This window comes from Miniopterus natalensis, chromosome 13 (genome assembly GCF_054644295.1).
Source record: "Miniopterus natalensis isolate mMinNat1 chromosome 13, mMinNat1.hap1, whole genome shotgun sequence".
Taxonomy (NCBI): Eukaryota; Metazoa; Chordata; class Mammalia; order Chiroptera; family Miniopteridae; genus Miniopterus; species Miniopterus natalensis.
The window spans coordinates 39802426-39825870 of record NC_142093.1 but is presented as its reverse complement, the minus strand read 5'-3'; the positions used below and the strand labels follow the sequence as shown (position 1 = coordinate 39825870).

At 47.1% G+C, this 23445-nt stretch overlaps 1 protein-coding gene across 4 annotated transcripts in view; it reads right to left on the bottom strand.

The window, feature by feature from the left end:
* The window catches only part of DYSF (dysferlin), a 191880-nt gene that overhangs the window by 8491 nt on the left and 159944 nt on the right, over positions 1–23445 (bottom strand). For all 4 annotated transcript variants that reach the window (XM_087823630.1, XM_016202598.2, XM_016202600.2 and 1 more), the window contains 11 exons: positions 22714–22812; positions 15708–15836; positions 15233–15388; positions 13381–13472; positions 10870–11040; positions 10046–10188; positions 7897–8036; positions 6651–6739; positions 6301–6396; positions 5760–5901; positions 904–1003 (listed from right to left, as the gene is read on the bottom strand). In XM_087823630.1, the coding sequence (XP_087679756.1) occupies positions 904–1003; positions 5760–5901; positions 6301–6396; positions 6651–6739; positions 7897–8036; positions 10046–10188; positions 10870–11040; positions 13381–13472; positions 15233–15388; positions 15708–15836; positions 22714–22812 (1357 nt within the window). The remainder of the gene's footprint in view (positions 1–903; positions 1004–5759; positions 5902–6300; positions 6397–6650; positions 6740–7896; positions 8037–10045; positions 10189–10869; positions 11041–13380; positions 13473–15232; positions 15389–15707; positions 15837–22713; positions 22813–23445) is intronic.

Here is a 23445-nt window from a genome sequence, read left to right as displayed (position 1 = left end):
ACCATGAGCCTACTTTCTGTCCCTACAGATCTGCCTATTATGGACATTTCATATAAATGGAATCATACAGTATGCATCCATTTGTTGTCTGGCTTTTTTCACCTAGAATAATGTTTTCAAGGTTCATCCATGTTGGAGCATGCATCAGTATTTCATTTATCTCTATGGCTGAATAATATACCACTGTATGGATAGACCACATTTTCCTGGTTAACTTATATAGTTGTGATGGGGCTGTTACAGTCCAGCCTGCTGGCCCCATACAAGGCCATCTTCCCAGCCCCACATCTCACCCCTGCAAGAGCACTGTGTCTAACACATCCCTCAGCCTAGCGCACCCTGCTCCCCAGCTCAGCATTTCAGCACCTACCCCCTCCCGAATCCTGTCTGGGGCTTGGGAGATGGAGCCGTGCTCACTCATTCCATCATCACTGGGCACAAGGGGGAAGAGTGTCTTGAACTCCTCTCTTGCTGGGCTCAGTCTGCATCTGGACTGAGGGATGGGGCGGGGGAGGGGTGGGAGGCATCCTGTCAAACCTGAGGCCAGATGGCCAGTGAGGGCCGGCATGTGCTTGCACTGCCTTCAACCTGTGTTTCCCTCTCTTCCTTATCTGAGTCCTACCATCCAACATGGCCCAGAATTCAATGCCACCTCTGCTGATAGACCCACCCTGCTGATCATGCCAGCACTCCTCTGCATCATGAATCTCACTCAGCACCACAGACCAGTGACTCTGAGCTCCCTGAGGGCACAAAGCAGGACTGCACCTCTTGCCAGCCAGCTTAGAGTGGCACGTGCCCGTGCACACACACACACACACACACACACACACACGCACACACACACACACATACACACAGCCCACAATGTGCAGATTGGTGCTGACCAGAAGCAGTGCTCACCCAGAAAGTCATCAAAGGAGAACTTGTCGTTGTCCCAGATCTGGAATACCACTCGCGCTGGGATTTTGCTCTCAGTCTTGTCCAACCTCCAGAAAGCATCCTGGCCCAGAGGAGAAGCAGAGAAGGATAGCAGGAAAGAAAGATTAGAGAGAGGCAGTGGACCCTTCCAGCCTGGAAGGCTGCCTGGAGGAGGCAGTGGAGTGGGACATCCCTTAGGGACTTGCCAGAGCCAGGTCCTGGTAGGAAGATTGATGAGACCCCAGAGAGCAGTGTTCAAGGCTCAGGAGGGTACCACGTGGGCCCCCTTCACAAAGATGGCTCCTTTAATCCTCCCAATTCCGTAGTTCCACATTCTCACTCCCATTTTACAGATGATGAAACAGAGGCTTGGAGATATGAAGAGTTGGCCCAAGATCTGACAGCTAACAATAATATTAACATTGCACTTCTTATGCACCAGCCCTTTACTACTATGAACTCATTTATCCTTCCAATAACCTATAAGGGAGATGCTATCCTCACTGCTGGGAAACCAGAGCAAGTACTTGTGAGTCATACCCCTGGGAAGCAGCAAGCCAGGGTCCACACCTGGCAGTCAGGCTTCTAAGTCCTGTTCCCACCTCTAAATACTCTTCTGCCCTTGTGATCTTGGGGACAGGGTGAGCTGGCTGGGAACCTGAGGTCCCCCACCCCACCCTGGTTGTCATTGGAAGGATCCCCCTGACACACTACTGTAAGAAGCTGGGTGGCAGTCACCTCTAAGAGCTTGCCCTGGGGCAAACCAAAAACCTCTGGGTGCCTTGTACACACAGCCTTGCTGCCCAGTCAGGGCCATGCCTGCTGTGTGGCTACCCTAGGTCATGCAGACCCACAAAGCTCCTGACCCACAGACCTCCCTCACCTTCACCTCTGAGAGCTTGCCCTGGGGCAAACCAAAAACCTCTGGTGCTGGCAAGTTCACCACGCTCCTGGGCTCCCCATCCCACCTCCCTCGGACCAGGGTCCTGAAACAATGTCATCTTGGGCCCCTTCTCACAGAGGCTTGTGGAGCCGCTGAAGGATGGGGACTGGGCACACCAAGGCCTGAGTTTACCCTGGGTCCAGATATGCTCAACCCAAAGGACTGTCGCCGGGGCTATCTTGCTCATGCCTGTTCTCTGTCCTCTCATTGTAGCTTCACCTGAGAGGGTGGCAAGGACAGGAAACATTCTGACCAGCCTGCAGACAATGGGTGCAAGGTCCTGAGTGCCTGGTCATAGCAGGGGCCTGGACCGAGTCTCAGAGGGACAGACTCCATAGGGAGCTGGGGAGCACTGCTGACCACACATGGTCTGTCTAGCCCTGGGTGCCCTGTACACACAGCCTTGCTGCCCAGTCAGGGCCACGCCTGCTGTGTGGCCACCCCAGGTCATGCAGATCCACAGAGCTCCTGAACCAAGACCATTCCCGGTGAGGAATGGCCACCTTGCAAAGCACCCGGCCTCGGTCTGGACCACTTCCTGAGCTGGTGAAGGGGCTCAGGTCTCCAGCTGGGCCCTCACCCCCCAGCCCCTGTCTGGTGCCTCCCCCTTTTCAGGGCCCCAGCCCTCCTGCAGGTGCCTCCCTCCTCTGGCGGGGCTTTTATGGCCAGCACCGCAGGCCCGCCTGCACAGGCCGCCAGCAGCCTCCATTCCTCTGGCCGGCCTGGTTTATGGGCTCAGTAATGAGCCAGAGGTTCAAACGGCCCCTGGTGGGAGCAGCTGGGCTGGGGCTCCAGCCTTGGGAATGGCCCCCCAGGTCCCAGGCGCTCATTACGCTCCCGGTCTGGGCCCTTTTACTAGCTGTTTATTTGCAGGGTGGGTGCCTGACGCGCAGGCAGGCCCCGGTGGGTGTGCTGGGCTCCAGGTGGGGAGCCGGCCAGGGCAACCAGCGGTGGTTCAAAGCAGCCGGATGAAAGGAGACCTTGTACTTTACGACAGTCTCGTCTGGTTAATGGGGTCCCTGGGGGGCCTGCCTGCCAGAGGCCCTGAACCCCTCGGCAGAGGGCTGGCTCTGCGACAGGACCAAGGAGCCCAGAGGCTGTACAGTGCCCCCTCACAGACCCACCCCCAGACTCAGTCCTTTAGCCCAGACTGGCTCACTGGTGCCCCACTGTGTGCATGGCTCCCCTTGCCTCCCAGGGCCCCTATTCCTACGAAGAAGGGAGACTATTTGGCTCTGCCTGGGTCAAGCTGATTCCTCCCTCACTCCCTTGGTTGACTTCAGCACCCATGGACCCTGTTTCTCAACCTCCTCTTCAACCTCCCCCACCTCTCCCTCCAGCCACCGTCTCTGGAGCGCGGGAGCCCAGCACCACAAATACTGTCAGCCCTGGCCAGTTTGGCTCAATGGTTAGAGTGTCGGCCTGTGGACTAAAGGGTCCCAGTTCGATTCCGGCCCAGGGCATGTGCCTCGGTTGCCGGCTCCATTCCCGTTCCCTCAGCCCTCCCCACTCCTGGGTGCCTCTTCTGGATCCCCAACTCCTCTTCCCCCTCTCCGCCCCCAAGTCCCCATAGGCCTCTCATCCCTTCACCGCTAACCCAGGCGATGCCACCGGGGGTCAGCCCAACTCCTTCCTTGCTGGTGCTTGTAATTGAGAGATGAAGCCCCATCATGGCCAGAATGGAGCCACCTCAAATTCTTAACCAGCAGCCCTCAGAACTTCCAGGTAACCCTTCTGTGTACCAGCAATGAGCTTGATCTCTTTCCCTCTCCCGCTCCCTTTCTCCCTCTCTCTCCCCTTCTCTCTCCCTCACTCAGCACAATAGCTACTTCCAGCCTCTTTCATTTGTCTCTAATCACCTGCCACAGTGCCAGAAGATTCTTCCTCCTCCTGCTTTGTAGAAAATACAGAAGCCTCTGCTTCCTGAAACTCCTTGCTGACACCTCCACCTGTCACAAAGAAGGGCTTGTCCCCACCTCTCATTTGAGCAGGCCAATCAGTGTCTCTCAGCCTCAGTTTCCCATCCATGCCTGGCCCCTTTAAGAGCTGAATGAGCGCCAGAGCTGGTGTGCAGGATTCCTCAGCTCTCCCTTCCTCATTTCTAGCTCCCCACTCCCCTCTGTCCACAGCAAAGAGACAGTGTTTAGCTTGGTTCAGAGTCCTCCCCACCAAATGCAGCATTTGCTTTGTTATGGAAACATCTTGTGATAGACAAACACACCGAGCAAAGGCAAACACGATCAAGCCTACAAACAGGCTAGGCTTTCCTTGCCTGCACAGAACACAGGGCTGTAGCTAAATTCTGCTTTCTGGCAGGCACTATGCAGCAATCTCTGGGTGAAAGAATTCATTTAACCTTGTTTAACCCATATTTTCTTGTGTTTGATGGTTTCAGAATGTTACATAAAACATTCTGGTTTCTCTAAAGTGCATACGATCCTATATGTTGGGTCAGGAAGGGGTCATGCAGAGGGACGTAATGAAGAGAATTAAGAAGACGAGTCGGCTGAGGCACATTATATATTTCCCTTCTGTAAGCCGCTCAACCACTCAGGAAAGAAAGAGCAGTCAGAGAAGCTTTGCAGCTTGAAGCCCTGAGCCACCTCTGGAGTAATAGGACCGGCAGAACCAAAACACCGAATAGAAGAGCACCTCAATGCAGAATTGATTCTAGGTGGGACACGGGTGGTCAGAAGCTCCAACAGAGGTGCCCTCCACCTCCAGTCAGCCTGGCCGCGAGGCCCTCACTGTCCACAGCACCCTCTTCACTGTGCTCTGGGTCTGCTCGCTAAGGGCAGGTGTAGATCCACCAGGAAGAAGGCCACCTGCTCTACTCCTATTTCAGGAGTAAAGCTAGAGGAGACCTACACTAGAAGATGCTGAGGCACAAAGAACAGAGGTCCTAAGTCCAGTCCTCCCTCTGGCTGATGCTGACAGCTCTCCCAGGTGCCTTCAGCCTGGGGTGAGAGGAGGGAGGTGGAGTGAGGAGGACAATGGCTTCCAGGCCTGGAAGGGCAGAGTCACTCCTTAGTAACTGTCCAGCTTGGACAGTAACCACAGGCACCAAACATGGAAATGTAGGAAACTGGGTAGCAGTCCATGGACAACCCGATCCATATGCTAGGCAGGCCCCCTTGGGAAGCTCTACAGGGTCAGGCCCACTGCCCGTTGATGGCCATACTGGGTTTCCCTACAAATGTTCTTCCCACCCTGACCCCATGGCCCTTCCTCCTGCTTAGTTTATCTAGGATTTGGATAAAGGCAGTGGTTTTAGGATTTGCACTTAGCCAACGGTGGCAATGCCAGTGATGGTGAGAGTGGAAGGAGTAGTGAAGATGGTGAAGATGGTGGTGGTGGCTTTGGCGGCACAGTAATGGAGTAGTGGTGGATGCTGTGGCAATGGCACGAGTGATGGGACAATGGCAGTGGTGACAATGGCAGTGATGTGACAATGGTGCTAGGGGCATCGGCAGTGAGGGAACAATGTGGGTGGCGACACTGGCCAAGAGAGCTCAATGGTGGTGGTGACATTGGCAATGAGAGCACAGTAGTGGTGGTGACATTGGCAATGAGAGCACAGTAGTGGTGGTGACATTGGCGATGAGGGCACAATGGAGGTGGTGACATTGGCAGTGATGGGACAATGGTAATGGTGACATTGGCAGCAATGTGACCATGGTAGTGATGACACTGGCAGTGAGGGAACAATGGTGGTGGTGACACTGGCAGTGAGGGGACAATGGTTATGGTCATTCTGCAATGATGGCAGTGCGTGTTCCCACAGTGGTGACAGTGGTGAGGGGATGACTATGGCATGCCAGTAACTGGTAGTGTGATCACTCTGACATTAGAAAGCCCAGGAACTAGCACCTTTGGGGACAGGAACAACACTCACCTTCTTGGCGATGGTGCAGACTTGCTCAGCTGGCAGGTAGTCAAAGGGGAAGATGAACCTCCAGTTAAAGTTGCCTTCACCTCCCAGGGACCGATAATGCACATCTGTCTTTTGTTTGTGTTCTTCAAAGCCAACCATCCAACTAGACAGAGACATTTTTAGAGAACATCTCTAATTAAGGTTTCCACCACAATATGTATTCCCAACTTAGGCAAACAAGGAATTAAGAAGGTAAATGAACTTGGTAAATGATAAAGGAAAAATAATTCTCAAGAAATCTCCATGATGTACCAAATGGAGACACAAACTTATAAACATTCTAAATTTTCTCTCCACGGACATCCTCAAACCTTGTAAGTTGAATCCAAATATTAATGTGGAAGAAGAAATTTAGTATGGAAACAACTTCCCAAAGGCAGAGACCACACCCATAAAACCCTCCTTCCTTTCTCTTTGTCCCCCTTCCCTACACCAGAGCCCCCGTTCCCAATGGGGCACCACTGTGGAGCCGGGGTCGGTGGGCAGGAGGATGACTCCCTACCCTTTCACATAAATGTCGCTCATCTTTTCCCCTGTGATGCTGAGGTCGTCCAGGATCACGTCTTTGGTGTTCCAGATAATACAACGCAGGAAAAACCTGTAGAGAAGAATTATTCAAGTCACATGGATTTCCCACCAACGGGTGGGCGGTCCTTGACTGAGAAGCCAAGAAGCCGGCTCACCCAAGAAGACTTCGATGCTTGCCTGGCTGGACCTTGGCCATGAGACTGGTATCCTGTGGCCCAGGTGGTCCAAAGCCTGGCCCAAGAGCAATCTCCTTGTCCTACCCAAGCTGGCTGGGACCATCCCACCACCACGCTCAGGTCCAAGCCTGTGGCTGGGGTAAGTCACCTTTTGGCTCTCCGTGGGGTGATGTTGAAAGGAGGTCCAGGTCGCCCCAGGGCCTTTGGAAACAGGTCGATCCACATCTGCAGCTTCCCCTGAGGAGACAGGACCCTGTTCTCTCACCACCCTTTTCACTCAACCAACATCTACTGACCATCTGCTCTTGGGGCACATGACAGAGAAAACCCAGGCCCTGACAATGGAGAGGCTCGCCACCCCATACAGAAGGTGCCCTAAATGGGACCACAGGGCCAACTGCAAAGGAGAGCCCACTGGCCCACAGGCTGATGGCCCACAGCCTGGGGGTCAAGCGTCCAGGAAGACTTCTCAGAGATGGTGATATCTGAGCTGAGTCTCGCTGTGCCAGACAGGAAAGGGGAGAAGGGTATTTCAGGCCAAGGGAATGGCATACCCAAAGTCCTGGAGGATCAGAGACCATGTTTCGTCATAGAGAGGCTCAGAGGATTTCCATGACAGGAAACCACTCATACCACTCAGCTCCCTCTCTCTGTGAGCCAGGTGTTACTTCTGTCCCCAGCTTATAGAAGAAGGAGCAGGAGTTGAAGTAAATTCTTCAGGGTCACAGAGCTAGAGAATGCAAGAACTGACATTTCAACACATGTCGTGTCCCTCTGGGGAGCTGATGGCCACAACACCAAGGGGAAGAGAGCTCAGGTCCCAACAGCAGAGATGGTCTCCTCTGCATGCTTTCAAAGGCACCTCATGGTTGCCTTGGCCCTTCTTTGCCTGAAACTTTTTCTTCCTGGGTTCACCCACCCTGGGGCTGCTGTCCCTCTGTTCACCCTGCTGCCCTCCCGATGACTGCTCTCTGTGGCTGCTCTGCCACTCTGTCATAGGGTGCTGGTCACCCTGTCTGAACTCCCCTCGGCACTGGGCCAGCCATCAGAGACGTTACTGACCGATGACGGGAGGGCACCCTGAGGCCAGGCTGAAATAGCGAGACTTTGGAATGATTCATGGGAAGTCAGAGGTCCAGCCTACATGGGGTGAAGGAGGCAACTCAGGTTCATCTCCCAGGCTCTAGGGGCTGCAGTTAGCCAGAGGAGGCCAGGCCCGAGAGGTCCCCTGGAAGGCCAACAGTGGTGACCACTCAGACTGTGGCGAAAAGTTCTCAAGGAGGGACTAGCCAAACCCTGTGATCTCCACTGGTATCTCTGGGATGCCCATGCTGTCCTTGGGGTGGTGCCAGCTTCAGGCTGGGGACTCTGGGGCCTGAGGGTCAATGTCCTACCTGCTCAATGTCCGGCTGGAGGGGGCTGTAGAGGGGCCGAGACTCCACGTGCTCAGGGACCAGGCCCTGCTGCTGGAGGACATGCAAAGCCAGACGCTCCTCCACTGGGCCCAGGTGTGGGTTTGGGACCCTGCCAGCCTCTGCCGCAGAGAAAAAACAAAAAAAGTTGCTGGGGCTGAGTAAGAAAGAGATGGTAGGGCAACGTAGGAATGCCCCTAACCCCTGCAGCCTCACCCCAGCCCAGACATACTTCTGGTCTCACATCTCACTCTCTGTAGGGGAAACCTCGCCATCCACAGTCTCCAGGCTTAAAATCAAGATTCCCCATTGCCATCATTTCTACCAAGCCTCTTCTGTAAAGTTCTTCTTCCTCCTTTCCACCCATTCAAATCCTGCCTGCCCACCAAAACCTACCCCTTCCAGGAAGCCCTCCCTGATTGCTCCCAACTCTGAGCCTTCAGCAACCTCTATTCTCAGATTGGGCATCTACATGTCCTTAGTGCTATTCTCCGGTTCATGCAAGCTATTCTATTAGTAGCAGTAGCTAAAATAATAGCAATAACAGCAAACACTTATAAAGCAGGAATCAGGCACTGTTCCTCATAGATATTAACAGGTTCGATCCTTATAATAACCCTGGAAGGTAAGTGCTAGTGTTATCTCCATTATACAGATGACAGAAATGAAGCACAGAGCAGTCAGTAAGCTGGTCAGCAGGGCAGCTGAGACCACACACTCACTTTGGAAAGGCTCATGATGGACATAAATACTTCCCCTCCCCCCCCTCCTGCTTTCCTGGCACAGCTCCTACCTGCCCAAGACTGGTGCTGGATGGGGTCAGGGATGGTTATTATCCTGACAAGCCTGGCCAACCAGCCAGCAACTTGAACTTGAAGCTCTTATGAGAGCTGGGGGTAGGAGGGTCTACATACCTACCCACACACAGGTATGTACAATCAAGTGTGCCCATGTTCACAGTCTCATGTTCACACACACACACGCACGCACACACACATGTTCATTCATCAAACCTGTCCTGTCTCCTTTAATAGGTACCTCTAAGGAAGCATTGGTCATCACAGAAGGGCCACCGGGTCAGGAATCTGGCTCCGCTCCTAACTGGCTGGGTGACTTTGGGCAGGTCATTAACCACTTGTGGCCTCACAAGTCTTATTTACAAAAACAAGCTCATGTGAAACCTCACCAACTATTCTCTCTGGCTTTCCTTTCCTACAAATGTATGACCATGATCCCTGGCCCCTGTGCTAAAGCTGCTCACAGACTAGCAGAAGGAAATGAGACAGCTCCTAAAACCGATGCACATTCTATAGGAAAAGGGAATGGGGGCAGGGGAAGGGCCTAGTGGAGAGGAGCTGACTCAGTCATGACCCTGCAACCAGAAAAACAAAAGAGAAGGAGGGGACTGGGGATGAGGGAGCCAAAGCCACTATCCCCCTTTTCTAACCTCAGCACCAGCTCTGACATCAGACCTCTCTGAAATCAGAAGAAGGCAAGGGGCCAGCTGGGCCTACACACACCACTGGGGAGCCTGGGATGCTCTGGGTGGGCAATGCAGGCCTGTGGGCACCTCAACATGCAAGGAGCATGCAGTGGGATTCTCAGGCATGAGCATTCGGAGACCCAGGGGCAAGGTGGGGGCTGCAGGACTTACTGCCAGCCCTGTGGATGCTTTAGGTGGAGGAGCTGTGAGTGGGGCTCAGAACATACCATCAAGGACAAGCTGGCAGGCTAGTGCAGCTCAGGTAGAAAACTGATTCTCAGAGGTGCACTGTACTCCAAACTCTAATCAAAGTCTGACTACCCAAAGCAAGAAACAGACTGATCCTAACCATGCCCCCGACCATGGTTTCAGACTCACCCCAATCTTGCCCTCAGATGGGCCCCAACCTGGCAATGGACTGAGCTCTGACCTTGGCTCCACCTTGACTTCTTATTTTTACAGCAGTATCACGGATAAGTACTGATCCCCAAAGTCCCTAGCCCACCTGTGCCACCCTGGAGGATCCCAGACCACACTCCGCTATATGGGTTGTGTCCAGTTGGCCCCTTTATGACAAGAGAGGGCCAACAGTAGAGAAGGAAGCAGAGGAAGAGTCCACGGTGGTTTCAGGGTCATGTGGCAGCTCACCTATTTCTTCAATGGTGTATTCTTTATCCTGAAACATCACGCGGTCTGTCTGGTACACGGGGGCTTTGACTCTGTGCTGCTGGCAGAAGAGGTGGAGGAGCTGGGAGGGACGGAGCTGGTCCCTCCACTGGTTCGGTCCAGTGCTGAAGCCCAAACATAAGACAAAGATGAGTCGCTCCAGGACACTGCTGAGGATGGGGGCATGCACTGACCTGTGTGCCCACATGCACAGCGTCATCCGCCCTTCACTTTTATAGTGGGCAACCCATCTGGTCGTTCATTATGACTGGGGATCTCCACTTTACAAACAGAGAAACTGAGGCCCAGAGATAATGGGACTTGTTTAAATACATACAGATAGAATTGGAACTTAGATGTTTCCAATTTGCAGATTTAGAGAATCAGACCCAAACAGAGCCAAGTTGGTAGGAAGGAGGCGGAGGCTGTCCACACATGACTTCACCTAACACAAATCCCCGTAGGGTCCAGCTGGGGCCCATGTGTCCCACTGTCTGTCTCTCCTCTCCTAACCTTCCTTTACTCTTTCCCTCTACAGGGCCTAAGGAGACCTGAATTGGAACAACATGATGAAGAGTGAGGTTCTCAGAGTCAGACAGACAGGTTCAAATCCTAGTCCCACCACTTACAAGCCATAACTTCTCCGGGCCTCAGTTTCCTTATCTGTGGAGTCGGGACAAGACCCCAGTTGGACTGAGTGAGAGAACACTTGTGAGGTGCTTAGCCCAGAGCTGGCATACAGTAGGTGCTCAGTATTCAGGGGGTGGGGTTGTTGTCAGAGAAGCAGCCTGCCCCTGTGCACCTACACACAGTAGGTCTGTGGGAGCCCACAACGAGCCCCAAACTTGGACAGCAGCCTGTTCTCCAGGTCGATGACTGTCTCCCCAATCTTTTCGTCCTTGGATAGGAGATCATAGTCATAGAGAGTGATCTTCAGGTCCTTCTCCAGAGGCAGAGTGCAGGTCAGCTCGAACATCCTGCAGGGGTGGGGGAAGATGTCAGGACAACGCCAGCTTCTTGATGTCATCAGACACAGTGGGAACTCAAAAAGGTAGCATGGCCTCTTCCTACCTTCCCAGGAGTGGCCCTGCAGTCCCTCCTCCTTGGGTTTCTGTTAGTTCTTAATACACACCACCCACCGCACTCTACTGGTACTGGGCTAGTCTGAGCGAGTGTGTGTGTGTGTGTGTATGTGTGTGTGTTGTTTTCCCAAATGATCTGGGCTGGGCACACAGCAACCATCTGATGGACCATAGAGTGAACGAATGAATTGAAACAGAATATTATAACTGAAGTTCCCACCAGGAGACAAAAGATGTGAAACTCCGAGCAAGGTGCCTGAGCTCTGGAATTCACCAAGGGGATGGCCTGAGACCCACTTTCTGGACTCTTGGGTCTTCACACCTACTTCCGGAGTCAGATAGAGAGAGGGTTTGTGAAGAAATTTCTTTGGAGAGAGCTCCTGCTATGCTCTGAGACCCCCTCCCCCAAGGGGGTCAAATGTGGAGGTGTTGGCCCTTCTCCCAGTGAGTTCTCTGCAGGTGAGAGACACAAGCCTGGCATGACACTCACTCAAGGAAGAGAAAGAGCTTGTGGCAGAGATGAGAGAGGAGCTCCATCTGGAAGGAGCTGCACTGTTCCCATCTTGACTGGGCCACCACAAAGCCAGACTGGAGCCACTTTGAGTCCTGCCCCACGGGACCTGGGGCTCCATCAATGAGACTGTGGAGAGGCCCATCTGAGAACCAGGGGATGGAGGCCCCAGCTGTATCTGCCTCATCCCAGGAGCTGCAGTGGGAGGACTCAGGGGGGCTCTCTGGAAAGTACCCACCAGAAAATAAATCGACTTCAAACATATGACACCCAGAGGGTGCCAGGATGACAGGGGCAGTGAGATGGGTCCCCTCCTCTAGCACGTTCCCTAGTCCTGGCCCTGCACAAGTCAGGAACCTTGGTGGCTAGCCAGAGGGGGAGGGGAGAGACACCAGACAGAGAAGCAAAGCCGTCCACACACATCCACATGCTGTGCACAGCTATACCCACAGTAGACCAGCTGGGGGAGGAGCACAACTACCCTCCAGACATCCACGGTGTTTAAATTACACATGAATGGGCATCTGGTTACCAACTCGAGACTGTGGGTTTATGACAAAGTGCACTGTCTAAACACGAGCAGAAGGTTGCCTGCCTGCCTGCCTGCCTGCCAGTTTCCACTCGGAATGAGGAAGGCAATCCCGCAGAATAAATGTTTACAGGACACCGGCAGACAAAAACAAAGTGTGTTTTGATTATATCCCTTGAGTTGTGCTTGTTCGACACATGGGTTAGAAAGAGTTTCTGCTGTGACCTGAGGGAGATTTGAAAGCCCAGGCAGACCAGTTTGGCCATGATTTGGGGAAGATGGTGAAGCAAGGGGGAGGGGTGTGTTTCTGCACTCACTCCCCCACCCGCCCTGAGTCCCACCTCCACCCGGCATCCTGCAACAGGCCCAATCAGCTGCCCGGTCACCAGAAGCCTGTGCCCCCATCCTGGCCACCGGAGCTCACCAAACAGAGCTCCCACCCCATCTTCTCTGCAGCCCTTCCTCCAGTTCCAGCTGGGTGGTGGTTCATCACTGCCCAAGGCTGTTTCACCTTCCAAATCAGCTCTTGCCCAGGCTGATTGGGTCCCTGCTGCAGGGCTAAGTGACCACAACTAACTTTATATATACCAGTTTATGAATTCAATGTGTCACTTAACAATATCAGAACACCACATGCCACCTCCCACAAGGGCTAGAGACAGTTGCCAACCTCCCTCTGTGATTCTCCTTTCTCCAGCCTAAATAAGCTCGCAGCCAAAGAGCAAGCACGTCAGAACACCTCAGAGCTACTCCCGTGCAACGGGCACTGATCTTTCCTCTCCTTGCTCTTAGATTTTAAGAAGCATCTTACTATCTGAGTTGGCATCCTTCCTCTGTCTATCCACTACAGACAAAGGTACAACCAGGAGAGAGAGTAATGGGGGAAACTGAGTGAAGGTTATAAGGAGATTGTACTATCTTTGTAACTTTTCTGTAAATTTAAAATTATTCCAAAGGAAAAGTTAATCTAATAAAAAGAGACTAATTAGCAAATGCATGCTCTGGGTTTCTATTTAGATTTCTGATCTTTGAGGTAATTGTTTACGGGTTTAACTAGGCGTTTCTGCCAGGACTCAAGCCTTTAGCACACAATGAGGAACTAGCTGAGGTTACACACCCCTAGACATGCAGCCCCGGGCTGTAGGTTATCCAGACTGTCACCTGCACCCCAAGACCCAGGCTGTCTCCAACTTACTTTCCAAACACAGGCTCTAGAGTGCAGGGGATATAGTTATCCTGGTCACTCATCGATTTCTTCCCTATGGAAATCTTGATGTAAGGATCACACTGAAGGAGGAGACAGAAAGATTTTAGTGAAACCACTTTCCCAACACATCTCTGAGGCTTCTTCAGTCCTCAGCCTCCCAATGGGACTAGGTGGCCAGCCATCAAGGAGCTGTCATCTGGCCATCCTGCCAAGCCAGGGACCTCATCCTGCAGGCCACATCACTTGGCCTTGAAGTGGGCTTCTAGTCACAGTCCATCAGTGGACATTGGGTACCTGAATCCTCCATACCCTCAATCCACTTTCCCACTGGGAGAAGGGGGGAGGGGCCAGTTTGTATGACATATGTGATTGGGCCAAGCTGAGGTCGTCTCTGTCACCTCTGCTTCAGCAGATGGAAAGGGAGAGAGATAGTCAGACTTTGTAAGCCCAACCCAGCCCTGGCTGGCCTTCCCTGAATGCCTCCTGCAAGCAACAGCATCCCCTCAACTAGCCATCAGGAGCAGCTGGAGCCAGAGAGTGCTCAGGGTCACTCTTGGCATCAAGAAGTCTTGAAGTACATGAAATGACCATTGGGCACAACCACATCTTGGAGGCCACTGGTGGTACCTGGTCTGCAGATGGTTCCATTCTGTTCTGTGACCCCCCCAGAAGGGCAGCGGCAGCTGAGACTTCTTGCCTTGAAAAGCAAGGCTCCAAGGGTAGGACACTAGGCCTTTACCCACAACTTCAAGGACACATGCTAGGCATGTACCTATCTAAGGGGACAGGGGAGGACCTTAGCCTCATACCTCTGAACTCCAATCTCTCCCACCCCTGCCTCTTCTCTTTCCTCTTTCTCTCTCTTTCCAGCTTTACTCTGCCTCTCCCCCAACCATCTCCCCATAACTCCAGACTCCTGCCCTCCTTCAAGTTTCCCCCTTTTACTCAGGGTCAGGACTAGAGTGAGGCAATGAGGCACAAAATTGAAGGGATCAGTAATCAAGTAATCAAGATAAACAATATTTTAAAGCAATATTTTAAAAATTAAAATCAGCCCAGCCAGCGTGGCTCAGTGATTGAGCACTGACTAATGATCCAGGAGATCTTGGTTCAATTCCCAGTCAGGGCACATGCCCAGGTTGCGGGCTCCACCCCCAGTAGGGGACGTGCAGGAGGCAGCCGATCAATGACTCTCTCATCATTGATGTTTCTATCTCTCTCTCCTTCTCCCTTCCTCTCTCTGAAATCAATAAAGAAATATTAAAAAAAAAACAAACTAAAATCAATGTCAATAGCCCATGATCAACAAAATATCAAAAGTTTAAACAAAGGATCAGTATTACCTATTTTTCTTTTGGCTTCAGGCTGCATCATGGCAGGGCAGGGTTAGTGATCCTGTTCCACTGCTCTCTCCCCGACCATGGAAAGTCTTTCCAAATCCAGTCCCAGCCTCCACCTTCAGTCTAGTCGCCTATCCTTATGCCTCATCCTTGTGCTAAACATACAGTAAGAAGTCTTCTGGCGAACTTTTGCTGAGGTTTTTGATGCTCCCAAAATACCATTTTCTTCTCCCTCCCAGCCTATCAAAACTCTATCAATCCTTAAGAATTCTATTCCTTCAAGAAGTCTTCCCCATTATTCAAACGTCATGTACTAACTTTGGCCTATTCTGAACTCCTAGAGCACTTGGCCCTTGACAGAACTCCATCCAGCCACATCTCAGTTTTGTATATTTGTCGGGTTTCCCTGGATTGTTGTGAACTTCCTAGGGCAGAGCTGTGTGCAGATTCTACAGCCCCTTTGTACCTCTGGGTGGAGGTGAGAGCTCTGGAAAGGTTACCTTCCCATTGGGGTCCTTGGGCTGCAGGCCAAACGCTCGAATGATATAGATGCGGACCAGGCACTCCTGGGGCCCCTGGGCAGCCAGCTGGTGGAACTGTCTTGGGGGCATGGGGATGGCTGGGTCTTCTGGGAGGGGATAAATTTTGAAGAGACCCTGAAAAGAAGGAGGAGTCAGGTTTTACTTTTATCATCATTGTCACCAACACAATCACCACTATAACCATGACTTTCATCTCCGCCAGAGTCATCACCACTGAGATCACCAAGCCCAATGCCAGCCCATCACCACCATCAGATTCTGCATCAGCAGCATCACCATCACTGTCACCACATCCATCACTCACATGGTCACCAACATCAGCACTCCCGTCATTGTGGATGTTACTACAGTACCCCTGCCCCTGCTCCCTCACTTCCTGCTGCCCCTCAGTCTGAGGCCTCCCTGGGTTAAGAATTTGTCCTCAAGGACTCACCTTAAATTCCCCAATGACAGACGGGTCCTCCATCTCCTCCTGAGTCTTGCCCCGGTAGAGCTTGAAGGTGTTACAAAAGTCAGACAGGCCTTCAAAGGCCTCCACATTCTCCAGTTGGGTGTCATAGACCTGCCATATGCAGGGACAAGAGAAGGGGACAGGGAAAGAGAGAAAGAAGAGGGACAGCAAAGGCAGAGGAAACACGACAGTGTTCGAGTGAAGGAAGGGAGAGAAGAGACAAAGAAAATGAGGGGAAAGGCCAAAAGCAAATGAGAGGAAACAGGCAAAGAGGAGGGCAGGAGGGAGATGGAGACAAGAGAGGGGGCCAAGGAGGAAGGGGGGCAGGAGAGGGAAAGAAGAATGAAGGCAGAAATAACGATGTAAACAGTGGAGATTAAAGAGAGAGAAGATGGCGGGGGGGGGGGAAACAGGAAAAGGGAGTCAGAGGACGACATTCATTCATTCATTCAGCGCCCCTGGGGAATAGGGCTTTCTGGTTAATGCAGTATTCCAGGTGTCTGAGGGTCATCAGGTACATAGGCGGTGCGTTTTTTAAGAGAGTAAGATCATAGTCAAACAAATATGTGAAAAGCTAACTGATGTTTTATTCAAAGATCAAGACAGAACTCTGGAAAATGCAGGGGTCAGCATGTCAAGCCACAGTGCTCACTGCCCAGGATGTCCGAATGGCAGTGGAATCAAATCCTGGGTCAAGCATGTCTTTTGAGCACTTTAAATTTGTGAACTCTATTTTATTTATTTCATTCCTCTCAAACAGCCAATGACTTTTATTTGTTAGGACAGTATTTTGGAATTGCTTAGATTTAAACAAAGCAGTGGTTTTCTATTATAAATGCTAAAATGTACCTAATAAATGGTGATATTCAACAACTTAGCTGTTTCTTGTCTGAAACTGACAGACAAGATACTTCAGTTAAGTTCCTTTCTCGTATTGCTAAATACTATTTCTCATTTAGGTCTAACTCAACTTCTGTCTTTTCCAAGAAAGAATTCATTATGCAAGTGATGTAGTTTCATTATTAAAAATTATAAAATACAAGCAAATATAAACATAATATTATTATTGCCTTGTATTCTGATTTCCATAAAATAACAACTAATTTGGTTAACATTTGACATGTATCATTTTGAACTTTTTCTTTTTTGCTCCATTTATATATTTGACTCATTCCAATCAAAGGACCAGTTTTTTTAATTTGTCAATTCTACGATTTTCTCTATTCTAGTTCCTTAATTCTGATTTTCTTTTTATTATTATTTTTTCCTGTGGTTTTGAAGTGTTTTTTTAATTCTAACTCCTTCACTTGAAGCTTTGTTTACTTTGCTCCCTCTCTTCTGATAAGAAAAGCACTTACTGCTCTGAAATTGCCTCTGCTTCCTACTGCCTTGGCATTGCCTCACTTGTTTTCTCTGTATAATGTTTTCATTTTCATTTTCTTGGCATTCCATAATCATAGTTTTACTTTATTATTTGATCCAAGAGCCAGATGCTTCATTAGCTTTCATTCTTTCTTTTTAGTTTACATAAGTTTTTAAGCTATAAACTTCCTCTGAACACTGCTTTAGCTATAACCAATAAATTCTAATGTGAAGCATTTTTTCGTTTCCCAAATATTCTGCAATTTTGGTTTGCATTTTCCTCTTCACCAAGAATTGCTTAAAAAAAAAGAGGGTTTTAAAATTTTTTTCTACACTGAAGAGTCTTTTGGGGCTTTTGATCTTGTTAAGTTTTAATTTTATGGTATTATAATAAAAAATCATTGTCAGTAGGATTGCCACTTTTTGAAATTTATTAAGGTTTTCTTCATGGCCTATCACACGGTCAATTTATATAATTGTGTAGTCTCTATTTTCAGGCTACAGGGTTTAATCAAGTTAACAATTATGCTGGTTTTCTATATCCTCTCACATTTTTGTCCCCTTGACCTGACATGAATTGAGAGAATTAAAATCTCCCCCTACTTACCAGAGTGTTGCCATTTCTTCTTGTATCTCCTATAATTTCTGTGGTGTAAATACTGGTGTTGTGTTAGCGCATAGATACTCTCAAAACGATCATCTCTTAGACTTGCCCCATTTAACATAGTAAAGTGCCATTCATCGTCTCACTTACTTTGAGGAACTTGAATACACTCTCGTCTAATATGAAGACGGAAGATTGTGACTTCTGCTTTCTTTTTACTTGCACTTGCCAGACACACATTTTCACCATTTTTTATTTTTGGCCTTTATGAATCTCTCCATTTTAGAGTTAGATTTTGTTTTGAGATCTGATTTAAATTGTTATTAATAAGTGATTGATATGGCATGTATTGATAGGACAGATATGTTTAGTTTGCTTTTAGACTTATTTTTATGTAGTTATATATTTATAGTTTTCTAGTTTCATAGATTTTTGTTTAACCTTTTCCTGCATGGTCTGTTTTTTTGTTGTTGTTTGTTTTTTGGTGTTGGGGTAGGGGTGTGTGTGTGTGTTTCTTCTGATATCTAGGATGACCTGAGTTTATATTCTAATATTATTATAAATTTATATATACTAATAATACTCTTATTCATCTATGTCTTTAGGGACAATACAATATTTATAAATTCCCTACTATAGCAATTATAAATTAATCAAATTTTATCTCCTGCCTTCTCCATCACCCAGTATTAGACAATATTATCTTCCTTAATATTTACTCCTGTACTTTTTGCTTATAATATGCTTATCCTCCTGTTATTTGACTGGCCAATTTTAAATAATATCTGTCAACACTATTTGTTCTATAATATGGCAATCAGTGCCATTACTTTGTATCACATCACCTTTTCTCCTTCTCCACCTAAATTTTGTCAGTTTTATCACTTCTACAGTTTCAGTATATATATTTATATTCTGTCCTGTTACCCTAGCCCTTTTATTTCTTTTGATTTTTGATCGAAGGTAAAACATGATCACAACCAATCCTTTTATTGTGGTTTTCCCAGTTACCTCCTATTTGGCTAAAGTTCATTCCCTAGGAGTTCGGGGCAGGCTCATGGGAACCATATTACCTGTTCATGAATATGCACCCCTGGGTGTCCGTAGCCTTTGTGCTTCAAAGGCAGCTTGGCTGAATACAAATCCTCCGCCACTCTTTCTTTCCTTGATGCTCAATAGATGGTGCTTTATTGTCCTTGGGTAATAAATGTTATTGTGGAGAAACTGAAACCAGCTTGATTTACTTCTATTTTAAATGACTTAATATTTTTGGAAGGAAAGACGCATGACTACTCCAAAACATTCTTTATCTCTGAAGTCCAATAACATATACTTGGATATGTCTCAGGATTGACCAATCTGGGTCAATTTTTCCTGACACAAAGTGGACTTTTTAAAATGTATATTCAAGTATTCTTTTATTTCACTGAAGTTTTTTAAACTGTTAAGTGTTTATTCATTTTATTTCATTGTTTTGGTTGTCAGACTCCAATTATGCAAATGTTGGATCTCCTTTCCCTGATTTCTATATGTCATTTTCTCTTTCTTTTTTATAACTCTTTATTTCCATTTTGTTTCACTTTCTTCACTATTTCTGTCCTCTATGCCCCTTACCGTGTTTTCCAATGTGGACATTCTGCACTGGGCTCCTTCCAATTTCATGTTTCCTTCTCCTTTCCTGAATCCTAACAGTTCATATTTCATTTCTTCTCATCTCATGATCTCTTGAGTTCTTTCATTTCTGCTTTGTATTCTGACTGCTCATTTCTAAAAGGTTTATAGCAAAATATTTCATTTTGTCTGCTCTTTGGCAAAATTTTTCTGGTGGGTACATATTTCCTTCTTTTGGTAAAGTTATGATTTATATTTTCTCTTCTTTTTTCATAGCATTTTTTAAATTAATGCTATTTCTTTTCTCATTACTTGTCACTAAATGTGTTGGATAAATTATTTCTTTTGTACCACCACAGATGCAGACAGCTTCCTGCAAATATGGCTCATCTGTGTGATTCTTGTGTAGCTCTACCTCCTCTGCTCCTCTGAACCAAACCGGCTCTAACAGATTTTTCTAACCAGCCTGAGTCTGTCTTCCAAGTTCCCATATCCATTGTGGTGAACAAGGGTTATAACTTTTATATTTTATGGTTAAACCTCAATTTCAAGAACTGTATTTTTAACTACTTATGAAATTTTCAAACACACACAATAGTAAAGAGAAGAGGTAATAAGCCCCCATGTACCTATAACCCATCTTAAATAATTATCAGCATTCTTTTATTAGGAAGTATGGGGTTTTCTGAGATCTGCTACCACTATGACCTTTCATCATTTCCATGCATCTTCTCTTAATTTACTGTCAAGTGGCGTCTACCCAATCTCAGTTGCTTTTGGACAACTCTTACATGTATTTTGGAGTCTGCTAGTTTTATTTGTTTCCAGCTTTTACTGAAAATGGAATTTGTGGGTTTGAATGATTTCCAGAAGAAGAGGGGAAAAATGCTGACGTATGCAGCCATGTTCATACTGGAAGTTCCAATAAAATACTTTTTAAATTTCCAAGTGGTTGGTCTTTTTGTTTAAACTTTTGTAATTAATTTCTCCTCTTATTACATTTTAATCTGTCTTGTATGATTTCTGGTTTTGGTAACTTATTCCTAAACTAATATATGATCAAATTTTGTAAGTGTTCTCTGAGCATTAGGAAAAAATGTACTCTCTATTTTTTTATTATTTTTATTCTCTATTTTAAAGCTACTTTTAATGTAGCTTAAAAACATTTACCTTGTTATTCATATTTTATTTCCTTATTTATTTGTTTATTTATTTATTTATTGCTTCATCTGTTTAGGAGAGAGATACATTAAAATCCCCACTGTGGTTTTAATTTCTGCCATTTCATGCTTTTACTTATGTGAGATATTAGTTTATATATTCCTATCATTTTTGCTTTCAGTATTTCTAAGCTTTATCGTTCTGTGCAAACATATTTGGGAGCTTCCTTCATTCAGGTGTACACATTTTATTTATATAAAATACTTCATTTTGTTTCCTTTGCTTTTTACTTTAAATTCTATCTCTTTCTCTTTTGTTTGCACTGATTTTATTTTGTTTGCCTAAATATTTACTTTTCAGCCATTTTAGGTTGTATTGCTTTAGACACGTCTTTGAAAGACAATATAATGAATTTTGACTCTTGATATAATCTAAGAATCCTTATCACTCAATGGAGGTGTTTAATCCATTTTTATTTATCAGGAAAACTAATTTTTTTTTCTACTGTGTTTTTCTATGGTTACAGGGGGTTTTTTATGCTTTCTTGCTGTATCTTTTGTTTTCTACCTTTTGCTGCTAAGACTATGAGTTGTTTTTTCCCCCTATGCTAATGATTGCCAAAATATATTTTTGTTTTTACCCATTGTGTACTCCAGTCTCTCCATACTGCTACAGGCTATTTTTCAAAGACTCATGCTATTGGTGGTGGCTTTCTTCTATTTACTTATCCTTAAAGGACCAGCGTTCTTTCACGTCTGGTTTTTCTCCCAGTAACATGTTGAGGGCATTGTTTCAGACAGCTCATTTTCTCTTGGATACTGTCGGAGATCTCAGAGAGGTCAAGCTAGAGGGTTGGTGCCAATTCAGTATCCGGCATCTGAGGGAGCAGCAAGGGGGCCAGGGTAATGGGCCACCCTGGCAGGAGTTCTCATTCTTACTTGGTTTTTCTCATTTATTGGCAAGGTTACAGTAAAAACATGCCAGACCTAATGTGTCCGACCTTCTTCCTGGTACACAAATAGTTCTGTCTCTTTGCCCAACCTCACACACCCAACTACCAAGTCAATGGAGAACTTGCTGCCTGAGGCCTCATCTCTGCGCATTCGGGCATCCAGACACAAGTCGCCCATAAGCCTCTAACTATCAGAGAAACTCTTGACACTTTGTGAAATCACCCTCTAGAATATGCATCAAAGGCTTTCAGCAGCAGAATTACCCAGACGCCCAGGCTACCCACTCAGCCAACTCGCCCCAAATCCCATTCATCAAGGCCCTTTAGGGTGCTCCTTGGGCCTCCCCCATGTGTCTGACAACCTTTGTGGCCTTTCTCTAAGTAAGCCAACCAGATATAGCAAGTGGAAATACAGGATGCCCAGTTACATCTGTATTTCAAATAAATAACAAATAATTGTTAGGTATGTCTAGTGCAACATTTGAAGCATACTTATATTAAAATATTCACTGTTTATCTGAAATTCAAGTGTGACTGGTTATTCTGACCTTTATCTGGAAACCCTCTCTTGGCCACTGCACGACTCCTTTGGGAAGTGATTTTGAGTCACCCCTGGTTATCTTTTTCAAAAGTAGCCTACTTTTAAAAAGTGTAATTATATTTGTGAAATTTCCTCAAAATACCAGAATTTCTCTGACACATCCCTGGTTTTTTTGTTTGTTTGTTAGGGTGGGCTTCTTTTCACAGAAAGAGAGTTTACCATATTTTTATATTTACCAGGTAATTTCTTTCCCAATTGTCAGTGTGGGGTAATTAAAGCAACATTCTCAAGCTGACTTTCCTTTTTACTCTGATACAAAATTTGATTATAGAAAGTTCAAATAACTTCAAAAGACACAGAATAGTATAACAAATCCTTACATGACCATCTCTAAGCTTTAACAATTTTCAATATTTTGCAATTTCGATAATTTTTAATATTTTGAAAATCTATCTTCCCCCTTACTTTTTATTTTGAACATTTTAAAACAAATCCCAAGCATTGTTTCACCCATAAATACTTCAGTACTTTCTAGTATTCTTCCAAAAATACTTTCTTGGTTATCCCAGCCCACACTTCTTGCTCTAAATCTGTGACCTTTCTCACCTCATTTAGTTCTTCAGCCTTCAGGCACCAAATGAGGAGACAAGCATAAATATACATACATATATATTTATTCTCTCTGTGTTATGTCTCCCGCTGCCCATCGCATGTGCCCAGGGACTGATAGACAGAAGAGAACTTGGAGAGGCCTCACCTTTAGAGTGTCGAAGTCCTTCTCCAAGTAGGAGCCACACTTTTCCCTCTCCCCAATCGAGGCAAAGAATTTGCTCCACCAATCGATGAACTCCTCCTCCTGAGCAGGTAGAAAGAAACCCATCATTTCAGAAACAGAACTTGTCAAGCAAGGTCCTTCTGGACTGAACACCTAGCAAAGCCTACAGGTTAGCCTGAACTTCAAAGCTCCCCTGTTGGGTGAGTTCAAGGGAGCAGAGAGCTAGAACTTCCCATCTCTCCAGGGGCCAACACTGCACAGACCGGAGAAGAAGTCTGAACACCTGCTTGGTATTAAGACACAGAGGCTCTAGCCTGGACCCTGTCCCCCATTCATTGTGTGATTCTGTTAAGCTCTCGGCTTTCCCTTTTCCTTTCTGGGAAATGGACATATATCATCATAGTACCTGAGGCTAAAATTTGACAGTGCATAAGATAACTCTTTGGGGGGTAATGTCAATAATCTGTTATTTATAAATATAATGCAATAGACTCAGTATAATCAGACCTCCAAAGAGCTATGTTGCCCCCCTCCACCCCAGCAAAAAAAAAAAAAAAAAAAAAAAAAAGCATCAGAAACCAGAATTCAGCCTCCTCCAAAGTCAAATCAAGGTCGAATCTTAGAAAATCAAGAAATACTAAGTGGTCATTATTCAAAAGACATTATGCTACATGGGAGAAATTAGGTGAGAAGAGAGGAAGGTTGTGATAACCC